General features: G+C 37.0%; 1 protein-coding gene across 4 annotated transcripts in view; it reads right to left on the bottom strand.

Moving 5' to 3' along the window:
• Window positions 1–19506, bottom strand: part of Chd1 (chromodomain helicase DNA binding protein 1) — an 82665-nt gene that overhangs the window by 41335 nt on the left and 21824 nt on the right. For 2 of the 4 annotated variants that reach the window (XM_076552993.1, XM_076552992.1), the window contains exons 3-14: window positions 17680–17881; window positions 16069–16185; window positions 12258–12322; window positions 9519–9668; window positions 9117–9385; window positions 8006–8231; window positions 7494–7594; window positions 6548–6726; window positions 5439–5566; window positions 3611–3827; window positions 1943–2032; window positions 180–370 (exon numbers count right to left, since the gene is read on the bottom strand). In XM_076552993.1, the coding sequence (XP_076409108.1) occupies window positions 180–370; window positions 1943–2032; window positions 3611–3827; window positions 5439–5566; window positions 6548–6726; window positions 7494–7594; window positions 8006–8231; window positions 9117–9385; window positions 9519–9668; window positions 12258–12322; window positions 16069–16185; window positions 17680–17881 (1935 nt within the window). Of the gene's footprint in view, window positions 1–179; window positions 371–1942; window positions 2033–3610; window positions 3828–5438; window positions 5567–6547; window positions 6727–7493; window positions 7595–8005; window positions 8232–9116; window positions 9386–9518; window positions 9669–12257; window positions 12323–16068; window positions 16214–17679; window positions 17882–19506 lie in introns of all 4 variants that reach the window. The other 2 variants (XM_042261965.2, XM_042261964.2) reach the window with 2 other exon arrangements.

Genomic DNA, 19506 nt, shown 5'->3' with positions numbered 1-19506 from the left:
AGTTTATCTCTAAGAACTTAAAAATTCAAATTACAAGTCCAAAAATTATTCCACCCCATTTTTTTTTCAATTTTAGTGATCTGTGACCCATTATCATTTAAATCACTAACCTGATGCCCTAAATTTTTTCCCAACTGAATCTAAGCATATAAAACTATGTATATCCCAGGTTGTCTTACTTTTCTGGCATAATGAAATGTAGCAACGACCAGAGCTCTTTCAGGGAGTTTTGTAGAGGAGTTCCAGTGATAAGGAGACGATGATTAGATTTAAAATCAATTAAAGTTTTATACAGAAGGGAATCATCATTTTTTAATCGATGTGCTTCATCAACACCTATAAATGCCCAGTTTAGACCACCAAGGAATGCCTTAAAATGACAAAAGAATAGTTAATATATTTAGAGAAATAATTCAAATTTAATTTTCTCATTTGATTTGAACTGAAGATTACTAAACAAAGCGAATTAAAATTAGAAACTAAACCTGGCTGTGGTTACACACGCCTTTAATCCAAGCACTTGGGAGGCAGAGGCAGGCAGATCTCTGTGAGGTCGAGGCCAGCCTGTCTACAGAGTTCTAGAACAAAAAGGGCTGTTACACAGAGAAACTCTGTCTCGAAAAACCAGAAATAAATAAGCAAATGCATAAATAAAATTAGAAATTATCATTTAAATATTTTTGTTGTGTTGTAGAACATGCCTTTAATCTTAGCACTTAGGAGGCAGAGGCAGGCAGATCTCTGAGTTCAAGGCAGCCTGGTCTAAAGAGTAAGTTCCAGGACAGCCAGGGCTACACAGAGAAACCCTGTCTTAAAGAACCTGAATGAATGAATGAATGAATGAATGTTTCAAGACTTAACTGTAATCCTCAAATCAAGTAACTTACCATTCAAAATAAAATTTTTTCAATGACTAACTTAACCAATAGAAAATGGAGAATATCAGTCTGTATTAGCTTATACAATGAGTAAAAAGGAAGGAAGCTGATATTACCACCTCAAAACTTTATTCACAATTTTTAGTCTAAACCCAACAAAGGTCTCTATAAATGCCAACTTCAAATAGTGTCATGCTCCAAGTGTGAGTATAATTAATCACATGACTTCTATAAATAGCAGCTTTCTAATACATGAATTTAGGTCTCTTGAGATGTGAAACAGAGACAAGCCTGATTCTGCTATTAATAGCTGAGTTACATTATTAGACAAGTTCGTGATACTTTTTGAAAACTGACTTTTCAATAAAGTAGAAATAGCAAATACAAACAGGCAAGAATTAAATAAGACAACAGTTACAAAGATGTGATGTAAGTTTCACTAACACTGTTAGATAACGTCCTGGTAGTCTGAGGAACTGTTTGGATCAGACTGGCTTGCCTTGGCTGCTAATTACTACAGGAGGGCTCAGGCCACCATAGGTGGCACCATCTCTAGGTAGGGGATCCTGCGCTGTGTATGAACTTGACAGCAAGCCAGCAAATGGACTTCGCCATGCTTTCAACCAAGAGTCTCTGCTTGAACTTCTGCCCTGATTTCCTTTATGATGACATAAGGGAATGAACCCCCTCCTCCCCGACATTGTCGTTGGTCAGTGTTCTATCACAGTACAAAGTAACAGAAATGAAACTACACTAACAAATAAATTCCACCTAAGTAAGAATTGGTAAACTTTTTCTAAAAATACGAGATAAGAAATATTTTAGACTTTGCAGACCAATGTGCATGGTTACATCATTTCAATACAACCCTTTAAGGAACTCCTCTAAAATCTTTTTAAAATATAAAATTAATTCTCAGCTCAATGGCCATTTAAAAATTAAAAGCCCCAAGGTTACTGTTTGCAGACCTAGTCTATGACTTAAATATCCTTTCATTCTGACCACAACACATGATACAGGAACACTGACACTAAACAGGAAACACTAACATAAGAAATACATACCTTATCCTTCAATAATATTTCATAAGTTGTTAAAAGTATATTAAATTTTAACCGTTTGGTCTGGGGATGCATCCATTCATGAGTTCTTATCTATTATGAAATTTTAAAGACAAATATAAGAGAGCCACCAAATAAATTATATTTCTACTTAAATATCTAAAATGAATGAAAAAGTCATTTAAAAGACACACACAAAAAGATACATATGTAATAACAGTTAGCAATTCTTTATAAAATCCAACATTAGGTATGCTGAACTAAAACATTTTATTAAAAGAATGGAGCAAACCTAATTTTATTATATTCCTTTCACTAAAGTAAAGTTCCCACATTTGGTGAAACAAATAATTCACTTAGTAACTGTTGTGAAGTATTTTAAGATGTGTTACATTTGTTTATGCTGTAGAACACTTGTTTTAATGATGCAAAGGTGTGTTGCATTCTTTTATGCTGCATTTGTTTAATTCTGTGAAGCTGTGTTACTTTGCCTGCCTAAAACACCTGATGGTCTGATAAAGAGCTGAACAGCCAATAGCTGGCAGACAGAGAATAAATAGGAGGAGAAATCTAGGAAGAAAAGATCAAGGAGCAGAATAAGGAGGAGGACTCCAGGGGCCAGACACCCAGCTACACAGCCAGCCACGGAATAAGAAGTATAGAAAAGTATACAGAAATAGAGGAAGGTAAACGCCCAGAGGCAAAAGATAGATAGGATAATTTAAGTTAAGAAAAGCTGGCTAGAAACAAGCCAAGCTAAGGCTGGGCATTTATAAGTAAGAAAAAGTCTCTGTGTGTAATTTATTTGGGAATTGAGTGGCGCCCCCACCCCCTCAAAAGAGTCAAAGAGCAAAGAGTAAAAACAACTAACTACAAGTAACATTTATGGATGAGATATAGCATCTAAGTTTTATCTCACATAACTGCAAAGAGAATAATATATAGAAGTACAGATGAAAACAGATAAGCAACCAGTTAAAATGGTAAAACTTGAGAAGGGTATATATGAATATCCACTACACTCCGCAAACTATTCAGGAATATTTGAAATTTTTAACAAAAGAAAAATGTAATTCATATACATTCATAATATGTCCATGTGTAAGTGTGCTTGTACATGTGTGTGTGGCACATGTCTATAATGCTAGTACATAAGAAACTGAGACAAAAGGATTCCGAGTTCAAAGCTAGCCTGGGCCAAAAAATGGTATAGGGGTGTGTGTGTGTAGGTGTGTGTAGGTGTGTGTGCGTGTGTGTGTGTGTGTGTGTGTATGTACATTTATATATGTATACATATATATAACATATATATATATCCAACTATACTTGAACCAGGTATGATTTTCAAATTTATTATATTTATTTTGTTTGTGTATATCTGTATGTATGCAGCGAGCGGTCAGAGGACAATTTAAGAGAGTCAGCTTTCCCCTTTTCCCCTGTGAGTGCCAGGAATCAAACTCAGGTTATCAGGTTAGGTGGCAATCACCTTTACCCACTGAGTCATCTCACTAGCCCCACAACTTTATTTTTATTATAACCAATTAAGCATATGGTAGGCACTTATTTGTGGCTACTTACATGTTAGAATTAAAAGTATGGAAACAAAAAAAAAACATTTATACTAAAAGATAAATTTGTCTACCCTTCTAAATTTATAGAAAAACTTACCATGTTTCTGCTGTTAATGTCACCTAAATAAACCACCGCATTCATCTGAGATGCCCATGTCTGAATCTCCCTTTGCCAGGAAGTGAGAGTGGAAAGTGGTACAACTAATAGAAAAGGTCCATACAATTGATGTTCATGAAACAAATAGTTGAGAAACGAGATCGTCTGTATTGTTTTTCCAAGGCCCATTTCATCAGCAAGTATGCAACTATTTCCTCTACAAAGTTAAAAACAAAAATCCATGTATGCAATAAAGATCTAAATTCATGAAAGAACTGTTTTCATACCATATGCTCCCCTTTATATGAAGTTGTGTAGACTGAAACTGTAAGAGGCGTTCTATGCAATACACTAATTCTATCAGCAACATACATTAATAAATACATGTCAGTAACATTATAGGAAACATAAAATGAATAACTAATATGTAAGGCTAGATTTTGTTTTAATATTAAATATTATTAGTCTTAGTTAATTACAAAGCCAATATTGCAATTCATCTACCAGTAGTAGACTACAGATGTTACTAAGTAAAAAGTATCTAGGAAGAACAAAAGTGAAAAAAATATAGCTAAGCTGCAACCTAAAAAGTTGTGGACTCAAGAATAGGGACCACAGGAGGCAGGGAAAAGGTAGAGGACTGAGTGGTTATTAGAAAAAACTAGAGAACAGAGAAATATTCAAGGAATAGTGTGGATGGCAACATAAAGTTTTTTTCCAGTTGAATAAAAACATTTAAGAATTGTAATCATCAAGTAAGTTAAACTCAAACTTTATTAACAGAAATCATCCCTAAATTATGTATTTATAAAATCTATTCTTACGCCTAGAGTTTGTCTGGTGTTACCATTAATCCCATCCATGTCCTTCCTCATTATGTACACTATGGAAAGACAATGTGACAGCAGTAAGGGACCTGGCACCCCATGCCTCTACCAGCTGCAGCTTTCTGTACCTTGTGAAGGAAGCATGATGATACTGTGCAGAAACCATCTCTTCCCTAGGTAGGCATGGTGGTGTACACCTATAATCTTAGCACCTGAGGTGAAAGGGGAGGATCAGCCAAGGCCATCCTTGGCTGCAGAGTGGGGTTGAGGTCAGCTGGACCATATGAGACCCTGCCTCAAAACCAACAGAAAAACAAAAACTAAAGCACACCCTTGAGTAGACTGAAAAATTAAAATAGAAAGTAACTTATCAACAATCAGGGCAATATATTGGTTGACTAGAGATAAATCCTAAACCTCTTACCTCTCTAACCAATTTTTAGTGCACTGTCTATGCAGCCAATCTAAGGGACTGGAATCTCACCATCAAGAAACCATTAACATCCTAGAGTCAGGGCTGTGAATCTAAGGATGTGAAAAGATTCTAAAAACTCTCAAAACACTTTCCATTCTGACATGCCTCCATGAACACATTAAAATGAAGTGAAGCCGGGTGTGGTGGCGCACACCTTTAATCCCAGCACTTGGGAGGCAGAGGCAGGCGGATCTCTGTGAGTTCGAGGCCAGCCTGGGCTACCAAGTGAGCTCCAGGAAAGGCGCAAAGCTACACAGAGAAACCCTGTCTCGAAAAAAACCAAAAAAAAATGAAGTGAAATAATGTTTCTATGATGCCTGCTGCAGACCCCAAACCAGACGTGTGCTGCTCCCTGAACACTAAACCTCAAGCAAATACTGTTTTGCTTGTGGAAATCTGATTCCCCTAAGTAGTTATTAGAGGAAACTGACAACTGGTTTAACATTTAAAGAAAGGACTTAGTAACCTGTGAAGATAGGGAAGTCTCATTCTTTCAATGTAAGTAGATAACTCAGAAGACACTTACTTGCACCAAGAGTGAGCAAGCCAATTTAAACCATTCAACTGATAGTCTCTCAACTCTAAACCCTCATGTCCTCCAATGTAGGATGGTTGCTTCTTCAGAGCTACAAATCTTGGTCTTTGTTTCAATACCTTTGGTCAGAATAAATATCAATATGTAGAATTACTTAATATAAGAAATCATCAAAAACGATGAATGTCATTTAGCCTTTCACCATAAAAATTAACATTTATTTTAAATCATTTATTTCACAAGTTCTATGATTCAAAATGTCTGAGAAGTCAAGTACAATGGCATACACCCATAATCCCTCAACTCAATAGATGAGACAGAGAAGACTATTTCTAAAAACATGAGGCATGAGGATCCTGAGCTCTACAATAGCATGGGCAAGATAATAGAATCCCAGTTCAAAAATAAATAATAGTTTCATCAAAATTATTTACTACTAACCAATTATACACTTCACTATCTAATACTGTTTCTGTAGATCACCTCTAAGTTCTTGCTGGTAATAATATTCCACATATATCTCCCGGAGATATATATGTATCTGATGATGCATTTGTACATGGCTAATTTCTATGATTCCAGCAAGAATGTAGAGTAAAATGTTTGGTCTTTTTTTAAACAAAAAAATTACTAAGGAACTAATTCAGTTCCCAACAGTAAGTACAGGTCAAGTACTTCATCATAAAGAAGGAAAGTCAAATTCATTCATAACCATTGCGCCAATGTAATAAAGTAATATCTTACTTTATTACTAATACTAATATTTTTATGTAAACTGTTTAAGTTTCAAAACTCTGGGGAAGGTAGTCCTAGTTTCTCATGAGTGTGTTCTGACTCTGATCTTACTTTCAGCAACATCTGCTGCTTTTAACCAAACATACACCTCCAACTTCAAGGGAAATGTTCTCTGTTCAGTTTCTCCATACCACCATCATTACCACCAATTTATCATATTTTAAACAGAGTGCCACTAGAAGAATCTCAGTTTCTCTAAAAGGCATATCTAAGTACTCTTTCAGCCTATCTGACATCAGGATTCAACTCTCTATAAAGGCTTATAACTTAACACCTTTGCATTAATTTAAAATGTCAGTACTCACTTTGCAATCTTTAAAAGGAGTCGTTTTTGACTGATTCCTGCTAAAATATTCATCGATGCATGTCTGAAACTTTTTGGAAATGAGAGCTCCATCCTCCCAGCTGCACTCTGAGTATGGAAGCCCCTGCCATTTGCAATAATAATCAGGAAGACCAGCTGCTGATTTTTGATTGGAATGAGCTGTGAGATGAATCAGAAATTCATTTTATTTAATTATGTGAGAGGTATACTCAGTAAAGGCTACACAAGTGAAAACAGATCATCTACATTACAATATTAATAAAACCAAGCTACTGTATTTTATGTGTAAATAGTAAACTTCTGGTGTAGATGTAACCAACCATCTTATTAAATAAGAAACACAGAACCAATGTAAAAGAGAAAGCCGAGAGGTCAGAGCTCAGAGCTAAAATCTCACCCTTCCTCCTGCGTACTCCTAGCTTCCTGAAAGAGACCTATTTCCTGTCTGTCCGTCTTTTCACAGTCTTTTGTTCTGCCTTCTCATTGGTTGTAAACCCAAACACGTGACTGCCTCGTCACTGTCTGTATGTACAGCCTCCCAGGTCTTAAAGGCGTATGTCTCCAATGCTGGCTGTATCCCTGAACACACAGAGATCTATGGGATTAAAGGTGTGCACCACCACCGCCACACTCTGTCTATGGCTCTAATAGCTCTGACCCCCAGGCAACTTTATTTATTAACATACAATTAAAATCACATTTCAGTACAATTAGAATACCACCACATTCTGGTGTTTGCTTACATGACTTCAAGCAAGATATCAAGTCTAAAGGCAGCCTTGGGAGTATATACTTGCGACCCCAGCTCCTCAGGAAGCTGAGGTACGAGGATTCTGAGACTGAGATCATCACTGGCAACATAATGGGATCCCATCTCAAAAACACACCAAACAGATAACAGTTTATCAAATTTATTTACTACTAACCAATTATACGCTCCACTATCTGATACTGTTTGTGTAGATCATCTGTAAGTTCTTGCTGACAATTATAATATTCCACATCTTCTGGAGAAGCATTTTTCAGCCTGAAAAATTTTAAAACAACAACAGACTTCAGATGTTCCTCTAAATAACTTTATCGCACTGATAATTATCTCTTAGACAAGCTCCCACTGCACCCTTTAATGGAGTAAACCAAGTCTGAACAGTGAAGAATATGAAAACATCACTAGTCATTTTATCTTCTCCTTGGCAAGCTAGAGACTGAACCCAGGGCTGTGCACACTCCAGGCAAGCTATATATCCTGACCAACATCATGAAACAGTCTGTGTGATTCTTATAAAAGACAAGGTCAGACCTGAACTTCACCGTGACAGAAATAATACAGACTATAAATATTTGAGGCTGTCACTGTATTCTTAGCTATGTATTTCTTAATACCATAAAGCTTAGTTAACTGTAATCTTCAACTATTTAAAAAAAAAGGTTTTTTTACCATCGTTTTGTTTCCTGATCTTTTTTCTTATAATTATCCAATTTTTTCATCCCTCTAACATTCTGCTGCTTGAGAGTTTCTTCTGTCTCCCAAGTGTTGTGGATATGTGACCATCCTTTCCATTTGATTAAATACTGTATGTCTCCTGGCTCTTTGTTTTTTTCGAATCCTGCATTTGGGTCACCATCTGCTTCAACAGCATAAATGGTTGTAGTAGCACCAGTAGCTAGAGACAAAAGAAAAATCCACGTAATACGGTTACAGGGTTATTTTCTTCCAAATATAAAGTTTCAAGAATGTGTACAAAACCACTCATTAGATACGCAAACTATTTAATACAAAAAAGTATAGAAAATGTCACATATAAATAAAGGACATCTCATTCAACCCTCTCTTGAGCTTTCAAAACAGGGAACACAGGTAGTGTGACAGCTCTGCAGGCGGACACACTCGCTACCAAGGTCACCACCGAGTGCTGCCTCCCCGGACTCATATGACAGAAGGAACCAACCCACAAGGGTCAGCCTCCAGGCACCACGTGAGCCATGCATGGTACATACATCCTCAGACACGTGTGCACACAACACACATCCTCAGGCACGTGTGCACACAACACACATCCTCAGACATGTGTACACTAAATAATTGTACAATTTTTTTAATTAAGTAAGGAAAGCCAATTTTTCAAAACACAGTGGGATACTCGACAACACACCCATTAACATATGGTAACTAATAATTTGTTAATTGCTATTTTAATTATTTTATTTTCCAGTTACATTAAGCAATAAGAAGCCCATATATTCAAGACATAGGGGGAAATTGTCAAAAAACCAAAAATTCTTTAAGTATATAAAGAGAAACAAGTGATTTAAAATATAAGAAAAATGCAAATCTACTAAGTTAAAAACCTTCCCACCCCTATAATACAAGGACAGTGTGGTCGGGACATTTTCAGAGACATGTCAGCTAAGCATATTGTGACAGCAAATATGCTAAATAAAAGAAAATTCACTTTCTTTGCTTTCAAAACTGGAAAGTCTTTAAGAAATACTGTCCTTTACTGATAAAAATTTAATGAGCAAACCATACAATATTTTTGCAAACATACCTCCTCTTCTCCCAACTCTGCAATCCATAAACCTTTCTATTGTTTCAAATTCCTCCTCCTCAGGTTGAGGAACATCCTCTCCACAGACTTCCAGGAGGTCATCGGAGTCTGTTTTCATGTCCTCGTCCTCCTTGTAGCTCACATTGACTGTGGCCTGGCGGCGAGAGCTTCGCTTATCATTATCATAATCTTCATCATCCTCATCTTCAGACGAGTCAATCTGCCTCTTTTTCTGTCCAAGAATTTTTTTCCCATTTTTTGACTTAGATCTGGAGAGGGAAGGAGGAATAAACAGAAACATTGACATAAAATTTTTTTAAGAAACTATTACCCCCCCCCCAAAAAAAAGCCCTTCTCTAAAGGACGATTTTTTAGCTTTAAAACACAGAATACTATACTCACCTACTTTGAGGTTTTCTGCTTTTGACTTTGTTTTTTGGCTCATAGTCAGATTCTGTCTCATCACAGCTACTTTTATCTCTCTCTTCTTCAGATTCTGAATCTGAACCAGACTGAGATGGAGATCCTGACCCAGACATTTGCCAATCTTCACTGTACATAAAATATTTTTATTTAGATATTAATCATAAGTAAATTATATTACTAAAATACAAGCATGATCAAAACTAACTACAGTCTATTATTTCATTGAATATAAAGGAAACTACTGGTTTGAACCACACTGAAAGATACTAAATGTCAGCAGAGTAACAATGAGAAGTACTTTGTAAAGATTTCTCTATTAACACCACAGTGTTTTACTGATTTATTTAATCCTCAAATGAAAGAATACTGTATGAACAAATAGTTACAGGTTTGTATGCTACACTGCTCTTTAAAAAACAAAGGGGATTCATTCACCCCTCTCATTTTTTTTAGAAAGTGTAATTTCTAAAAAACACTTCTTTTGGTATAGAAGCAGTGGCACAGCGTGGCTGAAGTCTAGGTGATCTGGCCACAGGGAGCTGCATTCACCAATGCATCCTGCTCAGTGGTGCCGCACGCCACTGGCAGAGTTTTGTTTTGTCTACACATTGGGGAATCAGGACTTTGAGCAGTCCAAGGGGAAGATTCCACCCAAGCACGTAAACAACAAGTAAGGACCTGCACATCTGGATGACAGTTTCTTGCCTCTGGAAGACCCTTCTCTGGGAGAGGACTCTGCATTGTAGTGTACTGAAAACACAGCAAACAACTCATGGGCTGTAGAAAAAAAACATATCCCTTTCTGTGTATGGGTGTTGTGTGCATGTGTGTATGTCTGTACACCACCTGGATTCCTGGTGCCTACAGAGGCCAGAATGGGGGGTCAGGTTCCCTGAGTCTGGAATTACAGATAGTTGTTAGCTACCATGTGTGTGTGTGGGGGGGGGGGGGGTATTGGGAACTAAACCACTGTCCTCTGTAAAAGCAACCAGTGCTCTTAATTGCTGAGCCATCTTTCCAGCCCCTAAACTGATTTTTAAACAATAGTAAATGTTCTGTAAGAAAAAAATTTAATTATAGAAGAATGTAACCCAGACACTAAACCACTCCCAACAGTATCAACTCAACCAACACTCAATGAATAATGACCTTTATGACCTTGATCTTCCCTGTTCTAGTCTACTTAGTTTCTTTTCAATCAACATGTACAGAAAAATATTGGGTCTACATGTTAATATTTTGCAATTATATAAAGTTCAGATGAAGATACATATTACACTCTTACACTTGAATATCCCTAATATGAAAATCTTAAATCTTGAAACTTTTGAAAAGTTTCAGATTTGAGATTTTGGAGATTTGGAGCTTAGGTTACAGGTAACCCAAGAGGTAAAGCATATGCAAATATTCTTAAATTTGCTAAATTCTAAAACCTGAAATACTTCCAGCCACAAGCATATGGTAACAATATACAACCTGTACTCTATCCTAACTCAGGTCATGTTGTTTTTGTTCCATGGCTTGATATATGCTACATCAACTGTGACTATGAAGAAGTTAACAGATTATGAAAACACATAGTAGAAGCCAATTATTTTTATCTTGGGGTCTTTTTAGAGCATGGACACTCAAAGAAGTATTATGTAGGACACATGGAAAAAAGTCTTCCAAATAAAATTTTAAATGTAATTAATTTTTATACCCAATCAAGTCTACGCATCAAATTACTCATTTATCATATGTGTATGTCTATGCTAATTGAGAAATTAACAGCCCAATAAAAGATTTCAATAGCCGAGAAGCACCACAGTTGAAAATACAATATTGAGTTTTCACTGAAACTAGAATACAGGGTAGTTCAATTATCAGTGCTTTTGTGACATGTGTGTAGCCTTATGTTTGATCATACAAATCTATAAAACAGATCTGAAGAAATTAGACACAATGCAACACATCAAGACAAAGACAAAACATCACATAGTAAAGCTTACAGAGTAAAACTACATTATCCAAAACACACCTAGTAACGGGCATGCTGAGACAGGTCAAAGAGAAACAGAGATATCCAAAGATACAAAATCAGAATTTTCATAAACTTAAAAGTATGAATCTTAAGATTATAAACATACAAGGACTGTGAGAAAAATAATAAATCAAAACATACATAGAACAAAGTAAATATACAGAATACCCAAGACAAATAGAAAATCCTCGGTCAAAACATCAGAATGAAAAACCAAACCAATAAAAATGGATCTAAGGTGAGAAAGTATTGTTACTGCTTCTGGGTCAGATTTTGTGGAAGTTATAATGAGTTTCTAAGTGAGTTCTGCAGAAGTGAACTTCATGTGTAGATGAACTAACTGTATGAGTGTAATTAACACAACAACAAACTCAATCAATTATCCTATGATCTTACATGCTTTTCTCCCAAGTTATAAAAATATCTGGAAAGTAATATTTTGATATCATTTAAAGTTTCTTTACTTCACAAATATATAGGAATGGAGAGGTCGCAACAGATAAAGAGCTGGCATAAAACAGACCTCAGCTGGTCACAGAAAGACAAATGTTACGATAGTGGCTTAAATTAACTTTGAAAACACCATGAACTAAGAACTTCAGAAACGACTTTTTGAAAGAAAATTTACAAAAGAAATACAAAACAATATTATTTCCCTGGCATTAAAACCATCAGCTGAATACAATACATACTCGTTATGCTTTTTCCTCTTGACCTCACTAGAGGAGTCCTCTGAGTCTTCGCTGCTAGAGGAATCCTACAGAGAGCAAGGACAGGGACAGTCACCACAATCCAATCTGACCAGGTTAGCAAGGTTTCACTTGCTATGCTAGTTAGCATTCATTCTGTAACAATACCTGTTTTGTTTCATGTTAAAAGCATCCTTATTCAAATTGAGACAATGGAACTGAGTATGACAACATCAGCATTTTGAAAAATTCAGACCTAGCTAGCATCCTAGAGATCATTCATTACTGTTGCAGATTACAGATTCAATAAAATCTTGAATTGGTATTTTTTAAACTTTATTTGTAGAAACATCCAGGTATTCTTGTCAACACATAGAAACATGTTTATTCTTTTAAATTTTATTCTCATAATATTTCAATAATTTGGGGTTATTCAATAGCCAATATATGAAATAAAATGTATCCATTAATAAACGAATTAAACAATTGGTTATGTACACACAAGGAAATACTATTCGGCCATACAAATTAAGGAAATGCAGTCATTTGCAGCCAACATACATGGAAGTGTAGTTCATTAGCTTAAGTGAAATATGTCAGATATAAAAGACAAATACTGCATGTTCTCATGTATAGTGAAAGCTAAAAAGCTGCTTTTTTTCAGAGAAGTAAAAAAAGAAGAGTGGTTTTCAGAGCTGAGGATCAACCAAGGAGGGCTGGAAACAGATGGTTAATAGGTACAGCATACTGCTGAGTAAGAGTCTGATGCTAAGCATGATACAGTTCATGACAACTGATCATTTTATATATAGTAGCCAGTAGAGAAGATTCTGAATGTTCCCAACACAAAAACACAATGCATGTGTGAGGTAACAGGCATATCGAGAACCTTTGTCTACTTCAGTGTGTGCATGCATTGAAATGTCCGAGGACGGACGTGTGAGGTGTGACAGAGTGCTTCCCTATGCACAAGGCCCACTGCCATAGTGTGACACTAGTATACTAGTCATAGTGTCTCCCCCCGAAACAAGGACAATTCCTATGTAGTAATTAAAAATAAAAATTCTAGAACTGGACAGACATGTTGAGAGTGCTTGCTGCTCTTGCAGATGGCCAGAGTTTGGTTCCCAACAGCCATATGGGTTGTTCACAACTGCCTGTAATTCCAGCTCAAGAAGACCTGGCAGTCTCCCATAGCCTCTTTATGCATCCCCAGACAGACACAGACACACATACACTGAATGAGATGTCCCCTATAATCTTGGGCATTTGACTACTTGGCCCCCAGTTGGTGGCACTGTTTGGGTAAGTTTATGAAGTGTGTCCTTGCTGGAGAAAGTATGTCACTGGAGGCCAGCTTTGAGGTTTCAAAACTGGGCCACTCCCAGTTTGTGTCTCTGCTTCTTTATTCATGGTTTAAGTTGTGAACTCAGCTTGCTGCTCCAAGTGCCATGCCTGCCTGCTGTCATGCTTCTCCATTGTAATGGTGATGGGATCTTATCCCTCTGCAACTGTAAGTCCCAAATAAGCCCTTCTATAGGTTGCCTTGGTCTTGGTGTTTTATCACAGCAACAAAAACCTAAGACATGTACACATAAATAAAAAAAAATCTTGCCCCAAAAAGTGGCATATATGCCAGTAATATTGTAAAAAAGTAAAATAAAATAAAATTTCTTTAAGTATATTGACACTAGAATACACAAATATATACAAATATATACAGTGACAGAAAGTAAAGTAATCCATAGTAGGATATGTCTATAGTACTATATTGTATATGGCCTAAATATTAATAAATTCCAACAACATATACCAACTGGGAATACTTCAGATCAAAGTACCATGTGAATGAGTACACACAGGTGCTGGTTACTTTTTGCCAACTTAACACAAACTAGAGTCAACTGGCAAGAACCACCTCAGTTGAGAAAACAATTCCATCAGATTGCTACAGGCAAGTCTATGGGACATCTTGAGTAATGACTGATAAGGGACGGCCTAGCCTAAACACATGTGGTGTCACCATGGCAGGTCCTAGGAGATATTAAAAAAAAAAAAAGTAGCTGATGTAAACTTGTACAACCACTGTGGAAATCAGTATGGTGGTTTCTCAGAAAATTAGGAATCGAACTACCTCAAGACCCAGCCATCCCACTCTTGGGCATATACCCAAGGAATGCTGATTCATACCATAAAGATACATGCTCAGCTATGTTCATAGCAGCACTATTTGTAATAGCCAGAACCTGGAAACAACCTAGATGCCCATCAACGGAAGAATGGATGAAAAAAATGTGGTACATATACACAATGGAGTACTACTCAGCAGAGAAAAACAATGAAAGCATGAAATCTGCAGGCAAATGGATGGAACTAGAAAAAAATCATCCTGAGTGAGGTAACCCAAACCCAGAAAGACAGTCATGGTATGTACTCACTCATTGGTGGATTCTAGATATAAAAATAAAGAACAATCAGACCACAACCCATAAAACCATGAAGGCTATATATATAGCATGGAGGTCCCTAGGACGACTGTGACTTATAATAAATTTCAGTTTTTCTCAATTATTGAAAAAAAAATAGCCAAATGAATGCAAACACATGAACTATGAACCAAAGGGTGAGTGGCCCCCAGCTGGATCAGGGCCCTCTGAATAGGTGAGACAGTCGATTGGCTTGATCAGATTGGGAGGCAACTAGGCAGTGGGACCAAGTCCTGGGCTCGTTGCATGAGTTGGCTGTTTGAAACCTGGAGCTTATGCAGGGACTCTTGGCTCAGTCTGGGAGGAAGGGACTGGACCTGCCTGGACTGAGTCTACCAGGTTGATCGCAGTCCTCGGGGGAGGACTTGTCCTGGAGGAGGTGGGAATGGGGGGTAGGCTGGGGGTAAGGGGAGGGTGTGGGAAGGAGGAGAACAGGGGAACCCGTGGCTGATATGTAGAACTGAATGGTATTGTAAAATAAAATAAAAGGAAAAGAAAAAAGAAAAAAAAAAGCAGCTGAACCGTAAGCCTGAAGAGCAGCCGCCACTCAGCAGCACTCTCCCACAGCCTCTGTTTCAGTCCCGGCCTCCAGGCTCCTGGCCTGACTTCCTTTTATGACGACTGTGAGGCATGAGATAAAATAAACCCTTTCCTCCCCATGCTGCTCTTAGTCAGTGTTTATTACAACAACAGAAACTAAACTAAGAAAATACACAAGTATTCTAAGTAACAAGCCCAGGCTCATTGTACAAAACCAGTATGTCTATATCCATTGAAATATGTGTGCCTCTACGTGTGGATACAAAATATTGGAGGTGGGACACTGAGAAAAGGCCTCCAAGTCACAAACTTTGTGCCTCGGTCTCATAAGTTCTAAGATTATAAACACACACTACCACGCCAATTCGGCCTATTTAATTTTATTTCTTGGAATAAATTTATTTCAAATAGTTAATATTTCTTGAAATTTCACCTTTGGCTTCTCTAATTCTTATCCGGAAACAGTGTTTTCCTAGGTATGGTAGGTTGGTCTCAAGCTCATAATTTACAATTCACATTGCTTTAGCCTCTTGAGAGCAGGGACAGCAGGCAGGTACCACCAAACCTAGCTATTTTATTTGTTTGGCTGTGATGAGCAAATGTACATAAAGATTCCACTATTTGTTATTAACCTTTGAAAGTAGAAATATTGGTATAAAAGAAAAAGATGTCTACATGCCAAGATTCTTGATCCATGTATCTAAATACAGGGACTCCTTCTATTCATTCAGAGCAATCGTATTTAGTGAGTTAGTCTGCTTTTAAAGAGCAGCTAGCAATGAACTTACCTCTTCTGATCCACTGTTAGATGAAGCTGGATGCTGCTGCTGTGGCTGCTGTGGCTGCTTCTTATTAAGCATTGCAGATCTCTGAACAGCCAGAATACTAGGGTTAGATTTCCAAAACTGTACCAGAAACATAAACCAGGGAGAGCTGAAATGTGGTTAAAAACTATAGTTCTAACATTTACACCCCTCAAAGTAAATCATTTTCCTCATTCATTATATAAATGCAGGTCCCTGCAATACAGTGAAATAAAATGCAGAGTTTTAAGTGAATATGAGAAACTTATGGCATGTTGGATTTTGTATGTAATAACCATCATGCTTTTGGTGCTTCAAATATTATATTACAAAACAAAGTGGTAATGTGATATACTACTCTTATTCACAGTGTGGTTACCTATTTTCTCCTGTGTTATGTGAAGGTGAAAAGCCAGGGTCAAAATATAAATTGTGAAGAAACTAGACATCAAAATACTAAACTAAACAGTCCAATTAAAAAATGGGCAAAGAGCTAAACAGAGAATTCACAAAACAAGAATCACAAATGGCTGAAAGACATTTAAAGAAATGCTTAACATCCTTAATCATCAGAGAAATGCAAATCAAACGACTGTGAGATACCACCTTAACACCTGTCAGAATGGCTACGATCAAAAACACCAATGACAGCCAATGTTGGAGAGGATGTGGAGCAAAGGGAACACTCCTCCACTGTTGGTGGGAATGCAAGCTTGCACAACCACTGTGGAAATCAGTATGGCGGTTTCTCAGAAAATTAGGGATCGAACTACCTCAAGACCCAGTCATCCCACTCTTGGGCATATACCCAAGGAATGCTGATTCATACCATAAAGATACATGCTCAGCTATGTTCATAGCAGCACTATTTGTAAAAATATATATATATAAATCGTGTCACTAAGCAATTTTTGCTCATGCACTTTGACCTTTTTTGGGAGGTGATGGTAGAGGGGCCTCTCCATTAACAAAGCTGTACATGATTTATACTTTTGACCCAAGCATCTTAGTTCACAGGATTCTGACACTCTGAGTGATACAGCATGCACTGCCATGAAGTACAGCAGGTTTGGTTATCTTGCAGTGAGTGACCTGCTGATTTCCAACCTTGGTCTATTCTACCAGTAACTTCCAGTGAACACTTCTGTCAAGTACGCCTGCTATTAGCCATAAGCACCTTTCTGTAGACCTTGAGGGCAGACCGTGCAAGCCTAACAAGACTACCTCAAGCAGTCTTTACTTCTACCCAAGAAACTCCATTCTATCATTTGGTGTTCGTGGTGCTAGAAACTAAATCTGAGTTTCATGTACATTAGGCAGGGACTGTACTCTACTACTGTACTCCCAGCCCATGACAGCTCAGTCACAAAATTCAGCTTCTGTCTTAAAGAGGCAGAAAATGTTTCCCTTGTGTATGTAGGTATTTTCTAGCCATTTACTTCTTTTAATCCAGTTAGTTAAGATATATGGCCACAGTTTCTGATCCATGAAAAATAAATGTCTATTTTTTCCTAAAAACTCTAGTAGAAGTAATATCAACTGCATATGTTTTTCTAAAGTAATACAAAAATAAAATCCTACTTTACACTGAATTACCTCGGCTCCATCAACTTTTGGTGGTTTTCCATGGACTTTGTTGTCTCGGGATGTATCTGATTCAGACTCTGATTGACTTCCTGAGTCAGAACCAGAATCAGAGTCGCTGCTCCCAGACTGGCTGCTACTTCCACCACTGCTGCTGCCGGAACTTGAGCCAGATCCAGAGCCTGATGCTGACCCAGAATCATCTTCTGACTGGCTACAATTTGAAAATAAAAGACTTGAAGCAAAATTCAACAGGAATTTAATTTTTTCAGCAGAAAGCTAGACATACAATTTAACATTGCAATTATCTGTGGCCAAATACAAAGAGAAATGTTAATTTATAGTAATGGATTATAATCTCCCTCAAATATAATGTGCCAAGCCTACCAAGTATGGGATCCTGGGCTAAAACTGGGAAGACAAGATGTTGAAGTCATAGTACAAAAGCCCTTTAAGAGACTAGCTCTAACAGTTTAAGTTAGGAACTATGTAAAAAAATTAATAAAAATGTTGGGAATTCTTACTACAGTGGGTAGAAAATGAGCCTATTTCTAGTTCCCACTTCTCTTCAAGATTACTTCTCGCAATGTGTAATGCAAGCCTGCAATTCCAACACTTGGAAGGCTGAGCCACAAGGCCCTAGCTTTCTGCCTTCTGTAATTCTCAAGAATACCACCAGATGGCACAACTTACTGACAGACTACATTAGAAGCTGTTCTTTGCCCAGAACATGGAACTAATAGATGTGTAAAATAGAGTAATAAAAGTTGCTAAATGGATTTTTTCTACAAATTAAATATATGCTAAAATTAACAAATATATCTATGTTTTGAAATGTAGTAGAATTTTGTCTCATAGAAACACAAAGCAAAACTTTGCCTCTAGTGAGAGTTATGGTTTCAATGATATTTCCACCAATATTGCTGTCTTCTTTTCTCTCCATTCTCCACCCTTCCCACCACTATTTCCCTCCCCAAAACATATAGTTCTGAGGCCCCCAGATATCATTAAGTGTCTTTTAATAAAAAGGAGGAAATGTCCTATTGTACTTGAACCCCTGGAGACAAACTGTGGCAAAGCCATCAGAGATTTTTTTTTTTTCCTGACCATTTTATTTCTCTATTAATTCACCAGATAAGAAAATCATTAATTCAAATAACTTTACTGAGAACCACTCATATATCAGGCCTGGAGGGACTGAATTTCTACCTTGAGGTAGCTATGTGCTGATAAGCAATTTCCTGTGCTTTGCTTATGTTTCTAACAGCTGATCTCAACATGACCAGGTGTGGTAAAGCAATAAAGGACGCTTAATATGAAGTACTGTTAAAAAATTAAGAAGATGGAAGGTCTTAGATTGCTACTTTTAGGGTGCTTATTTTTGCTAAAGCAAAAGTTCAGTGACATCCTTGGTTACAATATGAGACCTAACATACTGTCTCCAAAATGATAGAATTTAGGGCAGAGGCTCTATCACAGATTCCTGTTCCTGCCTCAGTAATAGAGCATACTTCTTATTAAGATTTAACTTTGGTATCAAAATCCAAAGTAGCTTATTGAATTGTTCTCTAGTGGAATAAAGAATATGCCAAGATGGGGAAGAAGGGGAAAGTTTTAGCAGAAATAAATTCTGGTGTCCAACTGCACAACAGGGTGACAATAATATACTTTTTAAAAGAGCTAGGAAAAAAAGATGTTTTCAATGATTCAATATAAATAATAAATATTTCATGGTATAAATGTTTACCCTAACTTGAACATTATACAAGTAAAATTATTGCAGCTGACTTGTTTTCTGATAGGGCAAAATGTATCATACTAGGTTCCCTTTGTATATTT

Source organism: Peromyscus maniculatus, chromosome 16 (assembly GCF_049852395.1).
Source record: "Peromyscus maniculatus bairdii isolate BWxNUB_F1_BW_parent chromosome 16, HU_Pman_BW_mat_3.1, whole genome shotgun sequence".
Taxonomy (NCBI): Eukaryota; Metazoa; Chordata; class Mammalia; order Rodentia; family Cricetidae; genus Peromyscus; species Peromyscus maniculatus.
This window is presented reverse-complemented; position numbering and strand designations above follow the sequence as displayed.